This window comes from Eschrichtius robustus, chromosome 6 (assembly GCF_028021215.1).
Source record: "Eschrichtius robustus isolate mEscRob2 chromosome 6, mEscRob2.pri, whole genome shotgun sequence".
NCBI classification, from domain to species: Eukaryota; Metazoa; Chordata; class Mammalia; order Artiodactyla; family Eschrichtiidae; genus Eschrichtius; species Eschrichtius robustus.
This window is the reverse complement of record NC_090829.1, coordinates 46,382,292-46,406,009: the sequence shown is the minus strand read 5'-3', so window position 1 is coordinate 46,406,009 and position 23,718 is coordinate 46,382,292. Positions and strand designations below refer to the sequence as shown.

The 23,718-nt window shown below is 36.5% G+C and overlaps 1 protein-coding gene across 1 annotated transcript in view; it reads left to right on the top strand.

Annotated features, from left to right (window-relative positions):
- The window catches only part of BCHE (butyrylcholinesterase), a 76,191-nt gene extending 63,118 nt beyond the window's left edge, over positions 1–13,073 (top strand). Inside the window, exons 3-4 of the mRNA XM_068547392.1 lie at positions 10,372–10,538; positions 12,753–13,073. Of these exons, the coding sequence (XP_068403493.1) occupies positions 10,372–10,538; positions 12,753–12,877 (292 nt within the window). The 3' untranslated portion in view covers positions 12,878–13,073. The remainder of the gene's footprint in view (positions 1–10,371; positions 10,539–12,752) is intronic.
- Positions 13,074–23,718: the final 10,645 nt, after the last annotated feature.

Genomic DNA, 23,718 nt, shown 5'->3' with positions numbered 1-23,718 from the left:
AGAAGAAAACAATAGCAAAGATCAATAAAACTAAAAGCTGTTTTTTTGAGAAGATAAACAAAATTGATAAAATGGAAAAGGACCTACAAAACCAAAGCCATAACAATTAAGAAAATGGTAATAGGAGTATACATATCGATAATTACCTTAAACATGAATGGATTAAATTTACCAGCCAGACTCATCAAGAAAAAAAGGGAAAAGACTCAAATCAATCGAATTAGAAATGGAAAAAGGAGAAGTTACAAGAGACACTGCAGAAATACAAAGCATCATAAGAGACTACTACAGTAACTCTATGCCAATAAAATGGACAACCTGGAAGAAATGGACAGATTGTTAGAATGGTTTAACTTTCCAAGACTGAACCAGGAAGAAATATAAAATATGAACAGACGATCACAAGCACTGAAATTGAACCTGTGATTAAAAATCTTCCAACAAACAAAAGTCCAGGACCAGATGGCTTCACAGGTGAACTCTATCAAATATTTAGAGAAGAGCTAACACCCATCCTTCTCAAACTCTTCCAAAATTTGCAGAGGAAAGAACACTGCCAAACTCATTCTATGAGGCCACCATCACCTTTATATCAAAACCAGACAAAGATACTACAAAAAAAGAAAATTACAGACCAATATCACTGATGAATAAAGATGCAAAAATCCTCAACCAAATACTAGCAAACAGAATCCAACAACACATTAAAAGGATCATACACCAAGATCAAGTGGGAATTTTCACAGGGATGCAAGGATTCTTTAATATATGCAAATCAATCAATATGATACATCATATTAACAAACTGAAGAATAAAAACCATATGATCATCTCAATAAATGCAGAAAAAGCTTTGGACAAAATTCAACACCCATTTATGATAAAAACTCTCCAGAAAGTGAGCATAGAGAGAACCTACCGCAACATAATAAAGGCCATGTATGACAAACCCACAGCAAACATCATTCTCAATGGTGAAAAACTGAAAGCATTTCCTCTAAGTTCAGGAACAAGACAAGGATGTCCACTCTCACCACTATTATTTAACATAGTTTTGGAAGTCCTCTCCATGGCAATCAGAGAAGAAAAAGATATAAAAGGAATACAAATTGGAAAAGAAGAAGTGAAGCTGTCACTGTTTGCAGAAGGTATGATACTATACATAGAGAATCCTAAAGATGCCACCAGAAAACTGCTAGAGCTAATCAATGAATTTGGTACAGTTGCAGGGTACATAATTAATGCACAGAAATCTCTTGCATTCCTATACACTAAAAATGAAATATCAGAAAGAGAAATTAAGGAAACAATCTCATTCACCATTGCAACAAAAAGGATAAAAACCTAGGAATAAACCTACATAATGAGTTAAAGACCTGTACTCAGAAAACTATAAGGCACTGATGAAAGAAATCAAAGCTGACACAGATGGAAAGATATGTTCTTGGATTGGAAGAATCAATATTGTGAAAATGACTATGCTACCCAAAGCAATCTACAGATTCAATGCAATCCCTATCAAATTACCTGTGGCATTTTTTACAGAACTAGAACAAAAAACCTTAAAATTTATATGAAGACAGAAAAGACCCTGAATAGCCAAAGCAGTCTTGAGGGGAAAAAAACGGAGCTTGGAACCAGATTCCCTGACTTAAAACTATACTACAAAGCTACAGTAATGTAGACAATATGGTACTGGCACAAAAACAGAAATATAGATCAATGGAACAGGATAGAAAGCTGAGAGATAAACACACGCACCTTTGGTCAACTAATCTACGACAAAGGAGGCAAGGATATACAGTGGAGAAAAGACAGTGTCTTCAATAAGTGGTGCTGGGAAAACTGGACAGCTACATGTAAAGGAATGAAATTAGAACACTCCTTAATACCATACACCAAAATAAACTCAAAATGGATTAGAGACCTAAATGTAAGACTGGACACTATAAAACTCTTAGAGGAAAACATAGGAAGAACACTCTTTAACATAAATCACAGCAAGATCTTTTTTGATACACCTCCTAGAGTAATGGAAATTAAAACAAAAATAAACGAATGGGACCCAGTGAAACTGAAAAGCTTTTGCAAAGCAAAGGAAACTACAAACAAGATGAAAAGACAACTCTCAGAATGGGAGAAAATATTTGCAAATGAATCAATGGACCAAGGATTAATCTCCAAAATATATAAACAACACATGCAGCTCAATATTAAAAAAACAAAGAGCCCAATCAAAGAATGGGCAGAAGACCTAAATAGACATGTCTCCAAAGAAGACATACAGATGTCCAAGAAGCACATGAAAAGATGCTCAACATCACTAATTATTACAGAAATGCAAATCAAAACTACAATGAGGTATCACCTCACACCAGTTAGAATGGGCATCATCAGAAAATCTACAAACAATAAATTCTGGAGAGGGTGTGGAGAAAAGGGAACCCTTTCCCACTGTTGGTGGGAATGTAAATTGATACAGCCACTATGGAGAACAGTATGGAGGTTCATTAAAAAACTAAAAATAGAATTACCATATGACCCAGCTATCCCACTACTGGGCATATACCCAGAGGAAACCATAATTCAAAAAGACACATGCACCCCAATGTTCACTGCAGCACTATTTACAATAGCCAGGTCATGGAAGCAACCTAAATGCCCATCGACAGACTAATGGATAAAGAAGTTGTGGTACATATAAACAATTGAATATTACTCAGCCATAAAAAGGAAGGAAATTGGGTCATTTGTAGAGATGTGGATGGATCTAGAGACTGTCATACAGAGTGAAGTAAGTCAGAAAGAGAAAAACAAATATCGTATATTAACGCATATATGTGGAACCTAGAAAAATGGTACAGATGAACTGGTTTTCAGGGCAGAAATTGAGACACAGATGTAGGGAACAAACATATGGACACCAAGGGGGGAAAGCGGCGGGGGGAGTGTGGGGGGGTAGTGTGATGAATTGGGCTATTGGGATTGACATGTATACACTGATTTGTATAAAATTGATGACTAATAAGAACCTGCTGTATAATAAATAAAATAAAATTCAATAATTCACACAATAAAATGTAGATCTTATCCTTTCACTTACCCTCTTAAACATTTTGAAATATTCTGATGGCATGTAAAATAAAATCCAGTTTCTTTATCATTTAAAAAAAAAAATGTGGCAATATGCACATGGAGAATTGCTAAACCAGGAAGCTCACCTGAACTTGAGGTTCACAGTTTTACTGATGCTTCATCATAAAGGCATGGTTGATTGTATTATTGGCCAAGTGGTGAAACTCAATCTTCAGGCTCCTCTCCTTCCTGGAGATCAGGATGATATCACTTGTTTCATAGTCCCAACCCTTTAATCACATGGTTAGCCTTTCTGGTGAGGATACTTCTTTCCCTAAAATTATCAGTGTGACAGCCTCACCCTGAGTCATCGCATTAGCAAAAGCCATCATGTGCACAACATGAGTCACCTTGTTAGCATAAAGTATCAGGTACACTGAAAAATTCCAAAGACTTAGGGGTTATCTCACAAGGAAATGTGGACAAAGGCCAATCAAATTCATTATTATACAGTCCCTCACCACTGCCTCTTCACACACACACACACACACACACACACAATAATATACACTCCTCATTTCCTATCATCCCCACTCTCCACATTATTATTATATCTAGCAGCTATTACTGTTTAACATACTATATATTTTCCCTTATTTTCATCTTTATCATCTATCTTTCTCATAGAATGAAAACTGTAAGAGGCAGGAATTTCTGTCTTTTTTGTTTTTGTTGAATCTTCAGTGATTCAAACAAGCCTGACATAATGAAACAAGAGGGAAGGGGACAGGGCACAACTTTAAAAGAATGACATAGCTCAAGGATACAACATAAACTGATTAGAACCAAATAGGTCCAAGATGGCGGACAAGTCGACTTCCACTAGACCTTGAGCCTCAGTATACTCATTGTAACACATCAGCATGCTAAATGACACACCCACAGGTGCCATGACAGTTCCAAAGGTGACCATAAAGGTCAAAAAGTGGGTGGTGGCCCAATTCCTGGAAATCCCTACACCTTCCCCAAAATAGCTGGAATACTCCTTCCACTCATTAGCCTATGAAATTACCCACCCCTATAAAAACTGACAACCCCATGCCCTGGTGCCGCTTTCACCTTCTGAGATTGCCCACACTCCATCTGTGGATTGTATTTCTCTCTAAATAAATCCACTTCTTACCTATCACTTTGTCTCTCACTGAATTCTTTCTGTGATGAGACATCAAGAACCTGAGCTTCATTAAGTCCTGCGACCAGGTGTGTGATCTCAGTTAAAAGAACGTGGGTTCAATTCCCAATCTGAGTTGCACGGTTTCAATACTATACTCTCAGTTAATATTTGTTTAATGAAAGAATGGATTTAATCTCTAAATTCAGATTCTCTTATAACCCCTCTATTCTTTAAATTAAAATACTGTTTGCGGACACATAGTTTTTGAAGGCAAAAGCCCACTGTGTCCCTCTTTGCCTGGCAAAGTAATAAAATTATCCTTTTCTACCTCACCCCCCCCCAAAAAATACAGTTTTATTTAAGCATGACATGACATAGAATATAAATCCAGGAATATTTGCATATTTAAGAAATTATCCAATATATACTGTATCCCTTTAGCACTCTTATGATTGTGGAATATTTCAGGTGGCCTTTCAATTTACAACTACTAATCGTGGCTTCATTTTACTAGATTGTAAAGCACTATAAAATATATTCACTTTAAAATCACTGTATATCTTAGTTAGAAATAACTGTCTCTGGCTCCCTGCTGGTTGTTTGGCCTGGGGCAACCCGGCACTGGAGCCTACCCAGGCTCTTTGGTGGGGCTGATGGCGGACTCTGGGGGGGCTCACACCAGGGAGTGCTTCCCAGAGCTTCTGCTGCCAGTGTCCTTGTCCTCACGGTGGGACACAGCCACCCCCCGCCTCTGCAGGAGACCCTCCAACACTAGCAGGACTCTGCTAAGGCAGATATGTGGGCACTGAGGTGTCCGGCAGAGGCCCCCAGGCTGTGTGGAAGGGGGCATGGGCCTGATGCTCCCCTCTGAAACCTGTTCAAGTGGCCAGGATCACAGAACAGAGGCTCTGAAGGGGACCCCTAACGACTACTGCAATCACAAGGCACCTCCCTGTCACCCCTGAGCCCCCCCAGGACACAGGGTCATCCTGTGTGTGGGTTCCCACTCAAAATCTAAGTTTCCGACAGATGGTGACACTGAAACAGAAGAGATTTGTTTTAGTTAAACGTGACTTGAGCTGCAAGGAAAAACCCATGATCCATAAACTCAGTGACTCACTGGGCCACCCTGCCCTGAAGCTGGGGATCAAGAATCTTACTAAAGTTAGATGTAGTCACACATCCTAAAAACTAGTTGCAGAGATTGATAACTGAAACAATACAGAAAGCAATACAGTAAGGACACCCAGAATTCCTGAAGCCACCCGAGGACCCCGGACACACTGAGAACGACCAAGTGGGAAGAGGGGAAGGCCTGGATCCTGGGTAACAAATGCTTCTAAGTCACTGACCCAACCAAACCAGGAACTGTCCTCCTTTTGTCTTTATAGTGTCAGGAAAAAAAAAAAATCTTGATTTTTAAGCTACTCTTTGTTGAGGTTTTTGTTTTCAGAAGCCCAAGCAACCAAATGCTACAGTTCTCACAACCCTGCTCCTTACCAGACAGCCCAGGATGCCTGTTTAAAGGAAATCAGGGAAGAAAAGAGGATTAAGTGGAATTTACTGACATCTCTGGACTAAAGGAGCCTCCAAAATAACAGGACAAGTGAATACATAGTTAAAATAGCTGAAAATGCCCACCCAGAAGAGATGGTTCACCTGCTCCCACGGAACACACAAAGCGCCAGGCCCCGTCTCAGGGTCCAGACAAGGAAACCGAGGCACACGAAATGAAGTTCCTTATCTGACGTCACAGCAGAGCTTGCCTGCACTGCCTAAGTGTCAGGCTACGTTACCAGGATACACCAGCGTAAGGACACAGTGTTTGCTTCCCCAGAACTTCCTAGAAATTACAGCAGGACAGGAGATGTCACCTCATGGGATGGGAAACGAGAGCCGGGCAGGCTTCCCAGAGGCGGCATGTGATTTGGAGCTGGGAGACAGACACAGGTGTCTAACAGAGGAGATCAAAACCACTTTCATCATTCATAAAGCCGACTGGACACCTGGGCCTTAGACCTGCAGTGCGGCAATCGGCCCCAGGGAAACCCCTAGCTCTGGAGGACACATTTCAAAGTAGAAGAAGGTAGACCCAAAGGCAACTGTTTGGAAACACAAAATATAGTTAGACGTTTCACCTTCTAAAAACGTCAGTGCTGGGCTTCCCTGGTGGCCAGGGGTTAAGAATCCCCCTGTTGGTGCTTCTCTGGTGGCGCAGTGGTTGAGAATCTGCCTGCCAATGCAGGGGACACGGGTTCGAGGCGTGGTCTGGGAAGATCCCACATGCCACGGAGCAACTGGGCCCATGAGCCACAACTACTGAGCCTGCGCGTCTGGAGCCTGTGCTCCGCAACAAGAGAGGCAGCGATAGTGAGAGGCCCGCACACCGCGATGAAGAGCGGCCCCCGCTTGCCGCAACTAGAGAAAGCCCTCGCACAGAAACGAAGACCCAACACAGCCAAAAATAAATTAAAAAAAAAAAAAAGAATCCGCCTGTCAATGCAGGGGACACGGGTTCAAGCCCTGGTCCGGCAAGATCCCACATGCCGTGGAGCAACTAAGCCCATGCACCACAACTACTAGAGCCTGTGCTCTAGAGCCCGTGAGCCACAACTACTGAGCCCACGTGCCACAACTACTGAAGCCTGCCAGCCTAGAGCCCATGCTCTGCAACAAGAGAAGCTGCCGCAATGAGAAGCCCATGCACCGCAACAAAGAGTAGCCCCCAGTCGCTGTAACTAGAGAAAGCCCGTGCGCAGCAACAAAGACCCAATGCAGCCAAAAAAAAAAAAAAAAAATTGTCAGTGCCTAAACTTGACCACATTAGAGGGACTGAATAGATGACAGGGAAAGTGAGCTGCCTGTGCCGGAAAGAAAGAACAAACGATGTCTGTGGTCCAGGGAAATTTTTAAAAAGCTAAAGAAACAAATGGAACACACCTTTAACAATTCTGATATTTGCTTAAATCCCATAAAAATAAAGACAAGTTCTTCAAATGAGAAAAAAAAAAAAAATAGAAATAACTGTCCCTGAATTCTTAAAGGGAATCTTAATTCCTGTGTTAGGATTAGGTAGGCAATATTGGAATTTGTAATTCAAAGAAAACTTGATGCATGAAGTTGAGTGCATCCTACTTCTTCATAGCAGGCATCCTGAGTAAATTAATGTCTTTTTAAAGAATTTCTTCATAAAATGAATTTTCAAATCTGTGCTCAAATACCAATGACAAGCAGGTCATTTCCTGTAATACAGTTTGAAAGGTACTCTGCTTTTTTAGTTAAATAAGCCATGTCTTAAAATTTTTCTATCCTACATCAGAGGAAAAGTGAAATGGATGCCTGTTAAACCACTTCTGTATACCACAAATTGGGAAAAGAACCTGGTAACGAAAAGAGAAGAGATTTCTTTATCTCATGGAAAGTGTTAAGTATTATCACTTTGAGGTCTTTATTTTGTAACCAGAATAGAAAATATTTTTGAAAAATAATAAAGTCAAGATGTTTAAATTTATCTTATAATTTTGGAATTAAAATTATATAGTGTTTCAGAATTCTGTATCTGGGAATTATACTGGACTTCACAAAGTGTTTAATTGATACAAATAGGAAGAGAATTATGTCTCTGGTAAAGTTTTAGAGTCTTTGGAGGTTTCTTCAATTAGAGAGTAAAATGCCTCATCACTTCAAGAGCTATTTCAGTCGCTTTTTGGAAACTATATCTGCATCCATAGGCAAAGGAATTTTATTATCTCTGAATTACAATTTGGAATGTCACGAGTTATTTCATAGGACAAAGTTTGTTAAATGAACACTGGCAGTGCCATTAGTGTTTCGCTCTTGAACTCAAGTACAAGTCAGCTCTATTTAAGTCGCCATTTGCAGAAGCCAGAAATAAATGTACAGTTAAAATGGTGCCATAAGTTAATTAGAATGGAATTAGAAGGAAAGTGGGCAATTTAGGAACATAAGAATTGCTGTACCGAATCAGACCGATGGTTCTCCTGGTTTAATATATCCAGCCTCCAGCAGCTGTACTTGTTCGTTTCTAAAGCTTTAAAAGAAAAGAAAAAGACTACATAATTCTCTTAGACAAGTGTGCCATCTGTGATCTGAAGAAATTTTCTTCCTGACCTCTTTCAAATAATACCCTAAAGCAAGAGGTTTCAATCCTGTTCTGATATTGGCTTAGCTTGAATAGCTCTGGTTATTAATAATTCTTATTAAATCATCCAACTCCTACATAAAATCAACTAGTTCATCAAGAAGCTGTTTATCTCTACAGCCCCTGAATCACGGTTGAATATTTATGCATCTGTGATAAATTAGGAATTTATGGTACTTACTCAACACAAGTTCTTGTTGGCAAAATCTGCCTCTAGTTAACCAAGCTGGATGAATGCCTGCTTCGCTTTCCAAATTCTAGGGGTTCACAGGCTTTCGGCCAAAAAAAAAAAAAAAAAAAAGTGTATCTGCTATCACTACTCCCAACTTCCTATCCATTAATAATATACAGAAGGTATTTGAATAATGGAGAATTCTGTGAGCTAAACTTTTAGAAAAGTTCAACTGGAGTTTTTCTTATATGACTTTGCTTAAGTCAGACGAATCTAAGAGAAAGGAATGAGTTACTTATCCCTATCACTTTAGTCTCCCTTTTATGATACAAGTATATGTGACTAATTTCTAGGTTTTTTGATTATTCTAGATACCACCTCCAGGTCAATATTTCTAAAATGTTATGTACACAATAAACCATCTAGCAAAGAATCCCTCAAGAATTGTAAATGCCTACAAGCTGAAGTCTAAACCATTTTCCTAAGCTGTCAGATCTTACTGCTATAACACTTATATCCTAAAGCTATAATTCTAATAGGATCTCCCCTATCTTAGAATCCAAGAAAACTAGTTTTTTCATTGCTATTTGAACTAAGATAACACTTATTATTTATACTATGTTAATTCTGTTCCCTTTCTCTAGCACTCCAAACTTCTCTTTCTGGTTCAGTTCCTTATTTTTTCTCCTTACTTCAGCTAAAATCGCATTCCTTTACGTAATTCCCTCTTCTGACAATTTTTGTCCCTTTGTTTATGCTTGATTTAGTCTACCATATATTGTTGGTTCTTTGTTTTCATGGATGTCCTTGATTGTAAATTCCCTGAGGGAAACCATATTTTCCATATTCATTTGTGTTTCTAGAGTCCAGGCAGGGTCTGACTCATAATAATAGCATACAAATATATTAAAGAAAAATCTTTAGAATCACCAGTGACTATCTAGACAGAGTCACTTCCAGAATGTTTACTCTTTGAGTTTCTGTTTGTGTGACCTAGGCAATAATATATTATTGAGTCCTACAAGGTACCAAAGAACCAAAAATCATAAATTTCTGAAAAATAGAGCCAAGTGTTACTGATTTAAAAATCACAAAGATATGGGAAACATCAGCACAAAAAGAGAATCTGAAGGTTCTAGACTCCTGATGTTAGAAAATGAAGGAATTCCAAGCACAAGTAATAGCTAGGCAAAGACAGGAGGTAAAATAGAGGAGGGAATCACTAAGGAACTGTCCCTAATTCCTGTTGGTTGGCCCATGAAGAGAATACCTGAAAATAAGTTTGGAAATGTGGGTGGCAGCATGTTCACTAACCTTTATTGAACTAACTCACAGGGGAATTATTGAAAGATTTTTAATCAGTGAACAGATCTATAAGAATGTAAGATCAACTTAAAAATGAGACTGAGGGCAGTTCCCTAGGGTAACGAGGTTATTACATACTAAGGAAATGTGTAATCAGTCCCAAATTTAAACACATGTTTAAGTGTGAAGAAAATATAAGCATTCTAGAATAAAATATATTTTTCTCCCTGTATGTTAAGCAGAAATGTGTGTAATAAGTTCTTCTTTAAATTTTAATTTCTACAATTTTAACTAACATAGTGCTTCAAGGTGCTGAAAACATTCAACCCAGTTCATTTATGCTTGACATCATCAAACAAATCCACAATTTTCCTGACTTTTTAAAAGCTCTTATTGGTTTTTGAGAACAATATATATAAATATATATATTTTTATCTATCATTAATTTCAGTAGAACTATAATGCCTCTCTTTAATTTTTTAGAAATCCAAATGGGACCCAAAACAATAGTACAAGATGGCCTGTCTTCAAAAGCAATGAACAAAAATATTTAACCTTGAATACAGAGTCACCAAGAGTATACACTAAACTACGTGCTCAACAATGCAGATTCTGGACACTATTTTTTCCCAAAGTCTTGGAAATGACAGGTGTGTGTTGTTTTTTGTTTTGTTTTGTTTTGTTTCAGCATTTGGTTAAATAATTGGTTATGGATTATGTAAAAGGGGGAAAAGGTAGACTATTCATGGCACAGTGATAATGTTCATCTGTGACTTTACAATTAATTGATTCCAATGTGTACATTATCTTAACAACCTTCTTCCATCAAGTTTAGAGATGTTTTGAGGGCTTACTATATAAGCAGCACCTTAGCAGTTAAATAAAGAAAGCAAAACTAGGAATTTTTCCCTAGAGGAACATGAAACCTAGCAGTGGAACTAAAATAGGGCACTCTCGCTATTCAGCCAATTTTTGTGGAATTAACTAATGGATAAATGAAAAAATAAATATATAAAATAAACAATGTATAATTGTTTATTTTATATATTTATACTCAAATAGAAGCAAAACAAATTTAGTGATACAGATGTAGAGAACAAACATATGGACACCAAGAGGGGAAAGTGGTGGGGGTGTGTGGTGGTGGTGTTATGAATTGGGAGACTGGGATTGACATATATACACTAATATGTATAGAAGAGATAACTCATAAGAAAAAAAAAATTAGTGATAAATAGTAGAACCCTTGATTTCTAAGGGGGGAAAAATCTCTAAAATTTACATATTTAAAAACACAATCCAAATATTTCTAAATATTCTAAGCTTGGAGATATTTAAGACCACCTACATACATTAAATAATACAATAAAAAATTAGTAATTTAGTTAACTATTCTTCAGGAAGTGATTACTTAAATTTGTATAAGGAAATACTGAGAAAATTGTTCAGATTATCCTACTATTTCAGAATTCATTGGTAAGAAGATATTTGGCTAAACCTGAATGACCAACATGAATGATCACATTTTCTGTGAGAAAAATGGCATACATATACAATTCACTGCCTGTTTTTTTTTTTGTTTTTTTTTAATGTCAGCTATTTATAACTGATGTGGCTCCTCAGGTCTATTTTCTATATTTTTCAAATAAAAGTAATTGACTTTCAATCACCAGACACATTGCTGACTAGTTCCTTTATACTTTACCATTCTGTTCATCAGAACATTCCGCAATTTTCAGGCTACGTACTAGATATCACAATACAGTAGATGCTTTTAGTTTCTTCTTTATAGCGGTTAGGGGTTAGTTTCAGGCAAATATGGACATCTCAGAGTTGTATTCGATTGTTTAATATGCCTTTTGATTCTCAGATTTTACTCACCAAAGTTATAATTATGGACTCATCTGTTTGGGAAACATTACTGATAGACCAGTTCTCTGTGTATCACTAAATGCTCTGTGGCACAATATACATCAGAGATGGGCTTCTGCATCCCTTGACAGAGCTACAGTGCTGCCCTTGTGTCCTCTGGGTGTGAATAGCAATGAGGTAATGCATTTAATCTGCCAAGAGACCAGAAGAGGTATCATTTAACAAATCACAGACTACATATTCTCAATCATTACTTAAAATATTTGTAAATGAGAGGGTCATAATTTGAAGGGAAATAAGGTGGGGTAGGGGCAAATTTTAAATGACTAATTTATTATAAACCAAACTGAGTCATTCTGGTTCAAGCACATGTGGTCTACTGTGATGTATTTGTTGGTAAAATAAAATTTCAATATCAGCAATTTTTGAAAATGTACTTCAAAATCTCTATCTCTAAATACTCAACTACTGTAAAGCAGGTTGAATAAACAAACTCCTAAATTTTTGGCTAGGTGCTGCTCAATCCTACACAAGCCTGAACAACCTTCTAGTGTAAGCAACACTGAGCTGTATGGAAATACCATACCTTGCTCTGGGATACTTCCAGTGTGTCTTGAAAACATAATTTTATATTTTAGCACTATTTTCTCAGATAATTCCCCCAAAGGAGTTATATGAAATATATTTAATAAAATTTAAAGTAAATGCATGATATAATTGTTATAACATCAACAATGTATTCATTAATAATAAAAATGTTTACATTTAAACAAACAGAACCAGTTTGAAATGCCATGTTTTTAGGTTTTATAATATACAAAATTTCGATTAAAATCTTTTCAGGTAGTGAGAGAAGTTGATAATAAATAATGAATAAAACATCGCTGTACAGTGTACTTGGAGATAACGGCATCTGCAATCAAAATTATTTTTCAATGAACGTAAACAGAGATAAAAATTTAGATTAATACAACTCATTCCATGTTTTACAGGAAATATTGATGAAGCAGAACGAGAATGGAAAGCAGGATTCCATCGGTGGAACAATTACATGATGGACTGGAAAAATCAATTTAATGATTACACTAGCAAGAAAGAAAGCTGTGCAGGTCTCTAATTAATAGATTTACCCTTTATTGAACATTCTTCTTCCAGTAGATCAAGGCAAAAATATCTCTTACACACCTGGTAAGAAAGCTATTATATAGCTGAAGCAAAAATGCCAGAAGGATAATATTGATTTCTCACATCTTTCACTTAGTATTGTACCTAGCATTTCAAAACCCAAATGGCTAGAACAAGTTTAATTACATTTCACATTATAAAGTTTCACAATTAATTATATGCATATTAAAACAATTTGCAGCTTCAAACTCTCTCTTTCCTGAATAACTTTAAGATGTTTTTTTTTTTCCCTAAAAAGTATCTGTGTTCTTTTTCCAGTCTCAAGTTTACTTTCATTACCACTCATAAAAGGTATCTTTTAAAAATGGATAAGGTCTTGAAACATTAGATACTATAATTTACAATATCACTTCCTTTAATTAATTTATGCATTTAATGTTAATATGATATATTAAAACAAACAGAAAATAATTGGCTGCTTTGTTTTTTTATATAAAGGCAAAAGAATTTATTTATTTAAGAGAATCTTAAAATAACAGACTTGGTCACTTGGAAACACCTTATGATAGAAACAAAATGTTACTACCAAGAGACAAAATGTAAAAGAATATAATTATTTATATTTTGTATTTTTAAAAATATGTATGCTTGGAGTCCTCAAATTATATTCCTCATTCTTTCAACTCTTTTTTTCCTCACCTCCCAACTCTCCTCAAACATGCCCACATGTAAATTACTCTTCCGGTAACTCAAAAATTAAAAAATGTGGGTGAGCAGAAGTCTAAATGAACAATTTCAGAAGTCACGTACCATCTGGAATAAGGGAACCCTTGGCTGGACCCAGAAATGTCAGGATTTTAGTAGAGAAATTGTTCAATTCCAAAAAAGAAATGATTATACTTTCTGCAGACAAACTATATTGTTTTAATAATTTAAAAAATTACAAATTTGCATTTACTAACTTGAATGTCAAGAGAACACATCCCATGAATAAATTCACTGTGCTTCACTAAAGGGGAGAAGTCAGGGGATTTTAAATCCCAGGAAAGGGCAATACTGTTGATTATGCTAATTAAGCATTGAAAACTAGCACTCAGGATAGGATAAAGTGAGTCTATCCGTCTGTAGACTGTTGGTTAACACAGTCCCATTATTCATTGGTCATAAGTATGTCTATAGTTAGATCCAATATAAGTCTGCCATCCTCATCAAATTGTCACTCAAAGATCATGGTATTTTATCAAATTCAGCTGATTAAAGAGAGTTGTTATACAAGCCAAGTTAGTTCATTTCAGTGCTGCTGTAAATGGACATTTTGCTTTATATTTCTTCCCTCATCCTGAGATGAAGAAAAAAACCATACAAAGGATAGACAAATTATCTGGCTTTCCATTCTACACCACCATCTTCATTTCAGGGACCATTCCCCTAGGATCTATTATGTTTTCTGAATCACTTGAGCCTCCTTTTTATGTAGAGCCCTCCTACATATGAAATAACTGGATGATACCTGTTCAACAGCATTAAAGACCCTTTAAAAGTTCTCTTAATGAGAGCAATAATGAGGAAAACATAACTAATGTCTGTAGAATACCTGTAACCTCCTTCATATGACAAATGCAGTCATATGAAAAGATCCCATGGACCACTTTGTCCTACCTTGGACAACAAATTGCTTCATTCTTGAATTTTAACTAGAACACCTCTTGACTTACTCTGAAGCTTTTATCCATGAGTTTATTTTGCTTTACTCTGTCTTATCCTTGGTCTGAAATCTCATCATTAGAGTTACCAATTCATGAGACGATAATAAAGCAGTAGGAGTGACAGTGATTTTAGAAGTGAATGCTAACACAACCATGCACACACAACACAAAAACTCATTTATCTCACTAAAAAATAAAAGGCTGTTTTCTTCTCCAGACATTGCCCATTTTCTTGGCCTGGTTTAATCCTTTATGGTTACTCTGAAAAGTGAAAAAAACAAAATTTCCAAGGCAATTAATTGTCAGTGCCTTGATATGGTGAGATTCATCTCTAGATTCGCAGCTGGGAACTGCTTGCAAAGTGCCATCACACTGTGTAGGGGTTTGTTGATTGAGTGAATGGATGGGAGGATGAGATACAGCCAAGTTCAGTTCCTCTGTGTAGCAGGAAAATTGCACTGTGAATCCTCAGAGAGCCAGGAAGAAGCATTAAAAAAGTAGAAGAAAAAAGTTGGGGGCAGGGGTGGAGGAGGAGGAGAGCCATCAAATGGGCCATCCTAAATACTTGAGAATTTCAGGGCAGAAGAGGTGATGAGAAAGGGAATTGCAGATATATAGAGTAGATAATTTCACATTGGTATTTGGGTATTTAACTCAGGGATTCTTAACTTTCAACCTTGGCTACACATTAGAATCTCTGGGAGTAGAACCTAGACATCAGTATTTTTAAGTTTCCCAGGTGATTCTGATTTCAGCAAGTGGGGGGATATTCATACCATTTTTTACTCACAAGCAGATAACTATAAAACTTGCAGTTTGGCATGAGAAAGAAATGTACTTGATATTGATATCTGAAGACCTAATTGTTTTTCTCTGAACAAGGAACTGTAACAGATATTACTGAATGTGTAAAATGAATTTGGCATGCACACTTTTTTTCTATGACCTCCACACCAGAAAGTTATCTTTTCAGGATGTCATTTTTACCATAAATATATGCTTTGAGAGGTATGTTTGAAAAATTAGAAAGAGTACATAAAATACATACAATATTTTACAGTGTTTTATGTAACTGCAGTTATTACAGAAGATCATTTGGTTTGAGCTAAACCAGAATTTTTTCACTTGACAATAATTAATAATAGTAATTCAGATTCAAGATAAGGAATCAGAACTTTAATTCCCATTTTCCATTGCGCTTTTCATGTAAAGAGTATCAACTGTCTGTGAACTCTCAAAAATATGGATAAATAATCATTCTCACCAGGCTCAAAAAGAGATGTTTTTAGGGATTAATTACTTAATGATTATTAAACTAGGTAGGTGATTACTAAGAGTTTTTTTTTTCTCCTCAGAAGAATTTGCAGAAGTCTTTTGCTTGAGGTAATTACTGTATTACCTTGCTTTTCTGAAGTGAGATGTTCTATTCTGTTTTAATTCTTTTTGATTTCCTTCAATGGTTCAGGGAGAAAAGGGGGGAAAACTTATCAAAGAAGTCTCTGGATAATAAACTATAAAAAGGTATATAACAGTGTTAAGCATTCTATAATCCTTGAAGTGAATATATGAAGAGAATGATCTATCATCTATCTATCTATCTATCATCTATCATCTGTCTGTCTATCTATCATCTATCTAGGATAGCCACTCCCAATTTTAACCAAAGGGAGGGTTACTAGTATACCTAATACAACCTGGAATATAAATTCAAAGCCATTGCCTTGACCAAGATAGCCTTACTGTTCCCCTCAGTTTGACTAACTTTTAGACAGATTTCTTCCTGGCTGTGGGCCTCTGACCTCCAGTTTCTTAGAGAAATTGCTTCAGAAATATTGCAATTGTAAATTCTTTCTCTGTCCCTTTGAAATGTATATAAATCTCCCAGCCTCTTGACCTCTTGCCAGTTTTACTACCCAGGAAATGTCTTTCACAAGGATCTGGGAACTATTACTTTGAAATTAAACATTATAAGAGATAGTGCCTCCATCTCTCAGTCTCGATGGGAAGGTAGAAGCCTAACTACTTTGGGAGCCATTTACCAGCCACAGATGGCTTAATCCCAGAAGAAAACATTTCAAACTCTAGGATAACTCTACAAGCTCGACACATCCCACTGGTCAACCCTCCCCCAAAGTCCTCCAGTACTTTTTCACTAGCTCACCTCAACACTTAGAAACCTTCACATCTTTTATTTCAGGGGTGTTGAGTTCAGTCTCTCTCCCCTACTGCAGTAGCCTTATATAAAGTCTTTCTTGACTGTTGAACTTTGTTCAGTGCAATATTTACTTTCACAGCCTAAACCAAAATTCAACACTTCTTAAAGTGCCTAGGGCACATTCACATTTATATTAATATTCTACTATCAATATCATATCAGGAAAATACAAATGTTTTCTTGCAGCAGATATCCTTCAGAAAAAGTGATTCCCTAGTGAAGAGGGCAGTAAAACTTGAATTTATGAGGTGTTGACTATCTATTTTTTAGTAATTTTTTCTAATATCTTTTACAGTTTAAGCAGATGGTACTTTTCATTCTCGTGTTAATCTCAAGTTTTTGGAATTTTTCATTTTTAGCATTTCTTAATGTTCCATAGTATTTTTTTTTCTTCCCTTCCACATCAAATTTAAATTTTCATGGGCATACCCTTTTCCTGATAGAATGGCTGTAAACAAATGGATTCCCCCATTTTGCGTGTAGGAGGTTTTTACTTTTTTTCTCTTCTTTCCTCTCCTCTTTCCTTTTCTTTTTCATGAATGCAAAAAAAAAAAAAAAGAAAAGAAAAAAATTAGATACAGATTCTTGTACAGTGGTCTAGGAGTCACTGGTGATATAAAGGATTGCATATACATCTATAATGCAAATTTCATTAGGCTGTTAGGCCTTTGGGAACAAAAAATAGCATCTTCCCAGAAAAAAAAATTATCATGAAGAATAGCTTAAACTTCAGGAATCCTACTTGCAAGGACCCCTTTGAAGGCACTCCAGGTAATTTTATATTATTTTTCTTAAAGACAGTTTCCACAGGAGGAACAAAACTTGGTTTAGTTGTTATTTTTCACCACATCAGTGGAAATGAGTCTTTAGTCTATAGCCCCAGACACAAAATGGCATTTTTAGTCTAAGAGGACTCTTCCTCCCCCCATTGCCTTTAAAGACATTCTACTGGTTTTCTTTAGTTGAAATGTGCTATCATTGTATTACAACATTGTAATATGCTAATTTTGAAGTTACTATCTTTGTGCAGGGTAATAAGTGAGTGAAAAACTCAAATGCTAACATCTGCTGTGGCATTTCAATTTTAAACCAAATGTGTGCATAATATTCTCTTTGGTAAGTGAATTAACATTTGCACATAACCATGAAAGATAAAATTTTAATAATCTCCCTTGGAGTTGTCTCTTTGAAGTCATGTGCAAAATATTAAGTGAGAATTCTAACAGAACACTAGTCCTTCTTTTAAGATTTTTGAAGTTTTCAAAGACAGAGAGTGAATACCATGTCCTTCCTCTCAGGTCACCTGGTGTTACAGCCAGTTAGAGAGGCAGCAATTTTCTTATCTTAGAGTAGATTGAAGGCTACAAAGGAATGCCTCGAATTCCAGAGCACCTAAGGTTCTTGATCATTCGCTGGCACTGCTATATGGAATTCTACTTTTTCATGTATATTTTTTAATGCCTGAAAAACATTCTAACTTTTTCTAGGGTGTCTTTCAATCATCTTTTCAACCTCTTTTTGACTGTCACTATCCATTGGAAGAACAAAAATTCCAACTATCCTATGCTAATGTCTTAATGAAAAGTATTTGATTTATCACATTACATTATCCCTCCAAGGCATATAAGTTTTAGTAAATTGAGTCTGGCTTGGATCCTACCTAAAGAAATTGAGTAGTGGAATGATTGGGGACACTGTGCCACTTAAGTTCAGGCAGAGGGAACAAATGAGAAGGCCCTGGGGAGATCGTCTCACTTACTGTGTTTAGGGAACAGGCAAGAGATCTAAACTGCTGGAGGAAATAGAGAAAGGTGGTAGGAAATGGGGCGGGAAGTGAGGAGAAGGGCAGATAGGAAGCCATCACAGGGCTTTGAGCAGATGAGTAACATAATCATGATCATCCTTTATTTTAGCAGGAGCACTCTAGTTCCTTGGAGGCTAGATTACACAAAAGCAAGAATGGGCATAAAGAAAGCTGTTTAATTATTCCAGGCAAGAGAAAAGAATGGCTTGAGCCTAGTTAGTACCTGTCGAGAAGTAAGAGGTATTATATTTATTATATTTCTAAGCCATAGCCAACAAGATTTGCCAAAAGAAAGAGAGGAGTAAATAATGATTTTTACAAGATTTTCTGCTTAAATAACTGGTTGAATGGATTTATCATATTCTGAGACAGGGAAAGCTGTAGGTCTAAATAGAGAAATAGATCTAACAGAGAAACAAGAGTTTGGTTCAGGGCATGCTAGGTTTCAGATGTTTATGTAGTCTCTAAGAAAGAAACCAAGAAAACACTTCGTTAAATGAGAGTAGAGTAGTGGGGAGATGTCTAAATTAGAGATATGGATTAAGTTGTTTCCATCATAAAGATGGTATATAAAGCCATAGGACTGAAGATTACCTAGAGATTGGGTGTAAATCTGGACTGAGCCAAGCCGGCACTCCAGCCCTGAGACTTAATTTGACGTTTACGTCTGTCAGTTTTATAAAGGTCTGTGCTTATTGCCAGACCTTTATAAAATGACTTCCCTATCCTTAAGTTTCTAACCTTGATTCATCTCCCATTCGTCTGTAATTCAACACAATTTTTTCCTCAGGAGAAGTAAACCAAGCCTTTTTATAGTTGAGAAAATCTTTTGGTGTCCTCACAAATAAATGATTATTTCATTGAATTTATAATATCACCATTTAAATATATTTTTCTCAACTCCATAGAATTCTCTACAGAATGAAAGTCTAAGAGCAACTAGAGTTTTGTTTTTATGCATATAATCTTTATCTTTTGTTTGGGTGCTTGCTAGATTTACACGTACATGCAAGCATACTTATAACTCACAGACTAAATAATGGAAGCCCAAAAGACAGCCATTTTCTAATCCTTGGAACTTGTAACCGTTGCCTTATATTGCATAAAATAATTTTGTAGAAGTGATTAAGTTGAAGATCTTAAGAGAAGTAGTTAATATTGGATTATCTAGGTGAGCAGTAAATGCAATAACATGTATCCTTATAAGAGAGAGGCAGAGGGAGATTTGACACACAGAAGAGAAGGCAATGTAGCCACAGAGGCAGAGTTTAAAGTGATGCAGCCACAAGCCAAGGAATGCCAGCGGCCACCAAAAGCAGAAGAGACAAAGAACAAATTCTTCCCTGGAGTCTATGGAGGGAAGGTGGCCCTGCTGACACCTTGGTTTTGACACAATGAAACCGATTTCAAATTTCTAATCTCCAGAACTGTGTAAGAATAAATTTCCATTGTTTAAACCATTAAGTTTGTGTTATTGTATTACAGCAGCCATAAGAAACTAATACATAAAATAAAATTTCACCAAGTTATATCTAAGTATTATTTATCTAACATAATTTTCCCTAGGATTTCAAAGCTACTTTCAATCTGCCAGTTAATATACATCTTAATTTGGTGAAAGTTTTCGTGTGTATATCTTTTTGTTATTTCTGCTCTGTCTGCTCCGTTCTCGCCTCCCATAGTCCTATTATACATGAGTCAAATTACCTGAATCTGTCCCCTTTTACCCTCACTTTAATTTTTCTTTATTCCTTTCCTTAGAAATATTCTGATTTGGGAAAATTTCCTTCTGGTGTTTGCTCTTCCTCCCAGATTTGTCTTCTGTAACTAATCCATTATTTTTATTACCACAATTATTTTTATTAAATTTTATATTTTTTTGCATCTCATATAGTTTTTCTAATTTCAACTTATTCTCTCTTTATAACTCATTGTTACAATTTCATAAGTATAAAAATTCCTTTGATCTTTCAAAAATAAATGTTTATATGTTTATAAATACTCTAAAATTTTCTTTTATTTCTGCACTAGCAGAAATTCAAAGGCAGGCTAGCTTTACCTATGGAAAGATAATTCATCCTTTCAGATGAATTATCTTTCCATAGGTCTAACACAGTGTTATGTGATATAAATGTTGAAATAAATTTTGGCAGAAATAGGTGGGGATTGCTGGTCTAGTTCTCCAGATACAGGCAAAGGAAGAGGAGAAAGATTATTATATTTAATATAATTTTAATTTATCAGTGGGGAAATCCAATATCTGGTAGGTTCTAAGAGGTAATTCTAGTGGACGGCCCTTCCACAGAAGGGATATTTATCTGGATTCCATTCCAAGATAGGTGTGATAGACAGAAAACTGCCTTAGCAATGCCCTATTTCAGTTTATTCTTCGTTTTTCCTGTTGGCTTTATTTCACATTTTTCCAGCCTTGCTTGGTAATGGGATACACCAGTATTCACCTTCAGAGGTCCGTTTGGTCTTTGTCTGGCTCAGTCTTCAGTACTAGAAATATGACTAGTTAAAATGTTAGAGTCTAAATGCTGCTGACCTGCATTTTTAAAGATTTTTTTTAATTCTAAAAAAGTAAAGGGGTATAGGTTGGAATTATGTGTGACATCTGTGCAGAAATTCCTATGCTGGAAAAAGAAGAAAAAACAAAAAACAAACAAAAAAAACTACATCCTCAAAACCTGTAAATCAGTGTGTCAGGTATCTTACGTCAGAAACTCAAAGAGATATATCACTCAAGAACAAATAACTCAGCTATAGTGATATCAACTGATGATCACACTATTGGTATTAATTGTCCTGTAGAAAAGACTACTGAAAATGTTTCAAATAATAGTCACAAGAACTGTACAATTATTTTTACTGGATCACAGCACTAGTTTTCATTTTGAGTAGCACTTCCACCAGTAATTTTATTTTTGTTGTAATAGAAGCTCAATAACTGTCAGATATACCTTATATAATATGCCTATATGTTCAGCAGCATTTAAAGACTCCTTCATTTTTCACTGAGATGCTTTTTCGATTATGTCAAGAGGCATGGTGCCGCTAATCCTGAGATGCAATAAATCAACTCGCGGCTCGGGCATAGTAAATTCACCAAATGCTTCTTCTTTTATTGTTCTAATATAGCACTCAAGGGCTTCCCTGGTGGCACAGAGGTTAAGAATCCACCTGCCAATGCAGGGGACACGGGTTCAAGTCCTGGTCCGGGAAGATCCCACATACCATGGAGCAACTAAGCCCATGCACCACAACTACTGAGCCTGCACTCTAGAGCCTGTGAGCCACAACTACTGAGCCCACGTGCCACAAATACTGAAGACTGCATGCCTAGATCCCGTGCTCCACAACAAGAGAAGCTACAGAAATGAGAGGCCTGCACACCACAATGAAGAGTAGCCCCTGCTCACCGCAACTAGAGAAAGCCCGCATGCAGCAACGAAGACCCAACACAGCTAAAAATAAATTAATTAATTAAAAAAAATAGCACTCAAGATGAACAAGTGGGGACCACTAAGCTAAGAGATTGTAGATGCCATAATTAAATATCAAAATGTATTTTAAATATAATATTTTTCAGTAATAAACTAAGGAAATAATGACCTAATTCAGTAAGTTCTAAGAAAAATTCTTGCCTCATGCAAAATTTCTGCAAATTCTTGGTCCCAAACTGAACTCATTGAAATTACGAAACTGAGGCAGGAGATAGATGGGCCCCAGGCTGAGCAGCCGGAGTTTGTCCCCTGTGGACAGATACTCCAAAATAGCAGGAGGGAGGAGAAGCTGAGCCCTGCCCAGATCAGAGATCACATATATCTCATTCTTGAAGTCAGGGAGACCTTCCCGACTGTACATGCACAGAAAGGTTCGTTGGAGGTCAAAAGGGAGTTATGTCAACCTACCCATAGGCCTCTTCACTATAATCCGTCTTGGCTAAGAGATGTGCACGCACACAGGGAAGGACCCTGAGATATACCAAATACGGACCCAGAACCAGGCAAAGCAAGATGATTGGCCAAAGGAAACCCAGAAGAAATGTCCCATATAAGTGATTCAAACTACCATGAGGGCGAGACCTCTCTCTGAGCTCACCCCTGTGTGCTTATTGACACGTACCCTTTTTCCTCCTAATAAACACTTTACTTGTTTCACTACTTTCCGTCTTTGTGGGAATTCATTTCTACAAAGACGCAGGGCCAGGGTCTTGTCACTAACCAGTAGTCCAGTGCCGTGGCCTGACTTCAATCTCTGGCTGGGAACCGACATCCTGCTCCAAGCCAATGCAGGCCAAGGCCACCCAAGATCAAAACCAGCACAGGATTTATAGGAAAATGCTAGAATCAAAAGAAAAAGAAATCAGGAAAATAAAGGATGGACGAAAAACACTCACTACGAAAAAAAAATTCTTGGAGCAGATAAAAATTGTGACCAAATATATTGCCATTAAACTAAAAAATCTTAATAAGTAATTATATAACAAATAGTTCAAAGCAGAGATAAAAGAATTCAGGAAAGATATCATAGGTAACAAGAGATACAACACATGAGTCAGCAAAGCGCAAGACAGAAGGAGGAAAAAATAAAATCTCAGGTATGAAGTCCACATTAAGAACATCATAAAAGAGAATGATCCTGGCTGAAAACACACTGACAATATGACAGGATTGAAAAATAAACAAAATAAGATAAAAGGAAAGCAGGAGTAAAAAAAGCCAAAGATGAATAGGAACGATTGAAGAAGGAGATACAACACAATCAGCTTGCTAACTGTGAAAACTGAAATAGGAGGACAAGAAAGAATTGATGATGTAATTCAGGGAAAAAAGTATGTTAAATACAAACTTTTTGCCTGTAAATTGAATAAGGGCAGTATTTCTCAGGGCGAAAAAATGTTAGAGTAGTACAGTATCCTAGGACTTCTCCAAGACTTTAAAAAAAATTCTTCTTTGTGAGAAAGATTAGAAAACAACAAAAATGTCCACTAATAGGAAGGTGTTAAAGCTAATGTGGTTTATTCAGAAAATGGAATACCATGCAGCAGTTGGATGAGGTAATTGACTCCTTATGTGTTGATATGGAAAAATCTCAAAGATTCT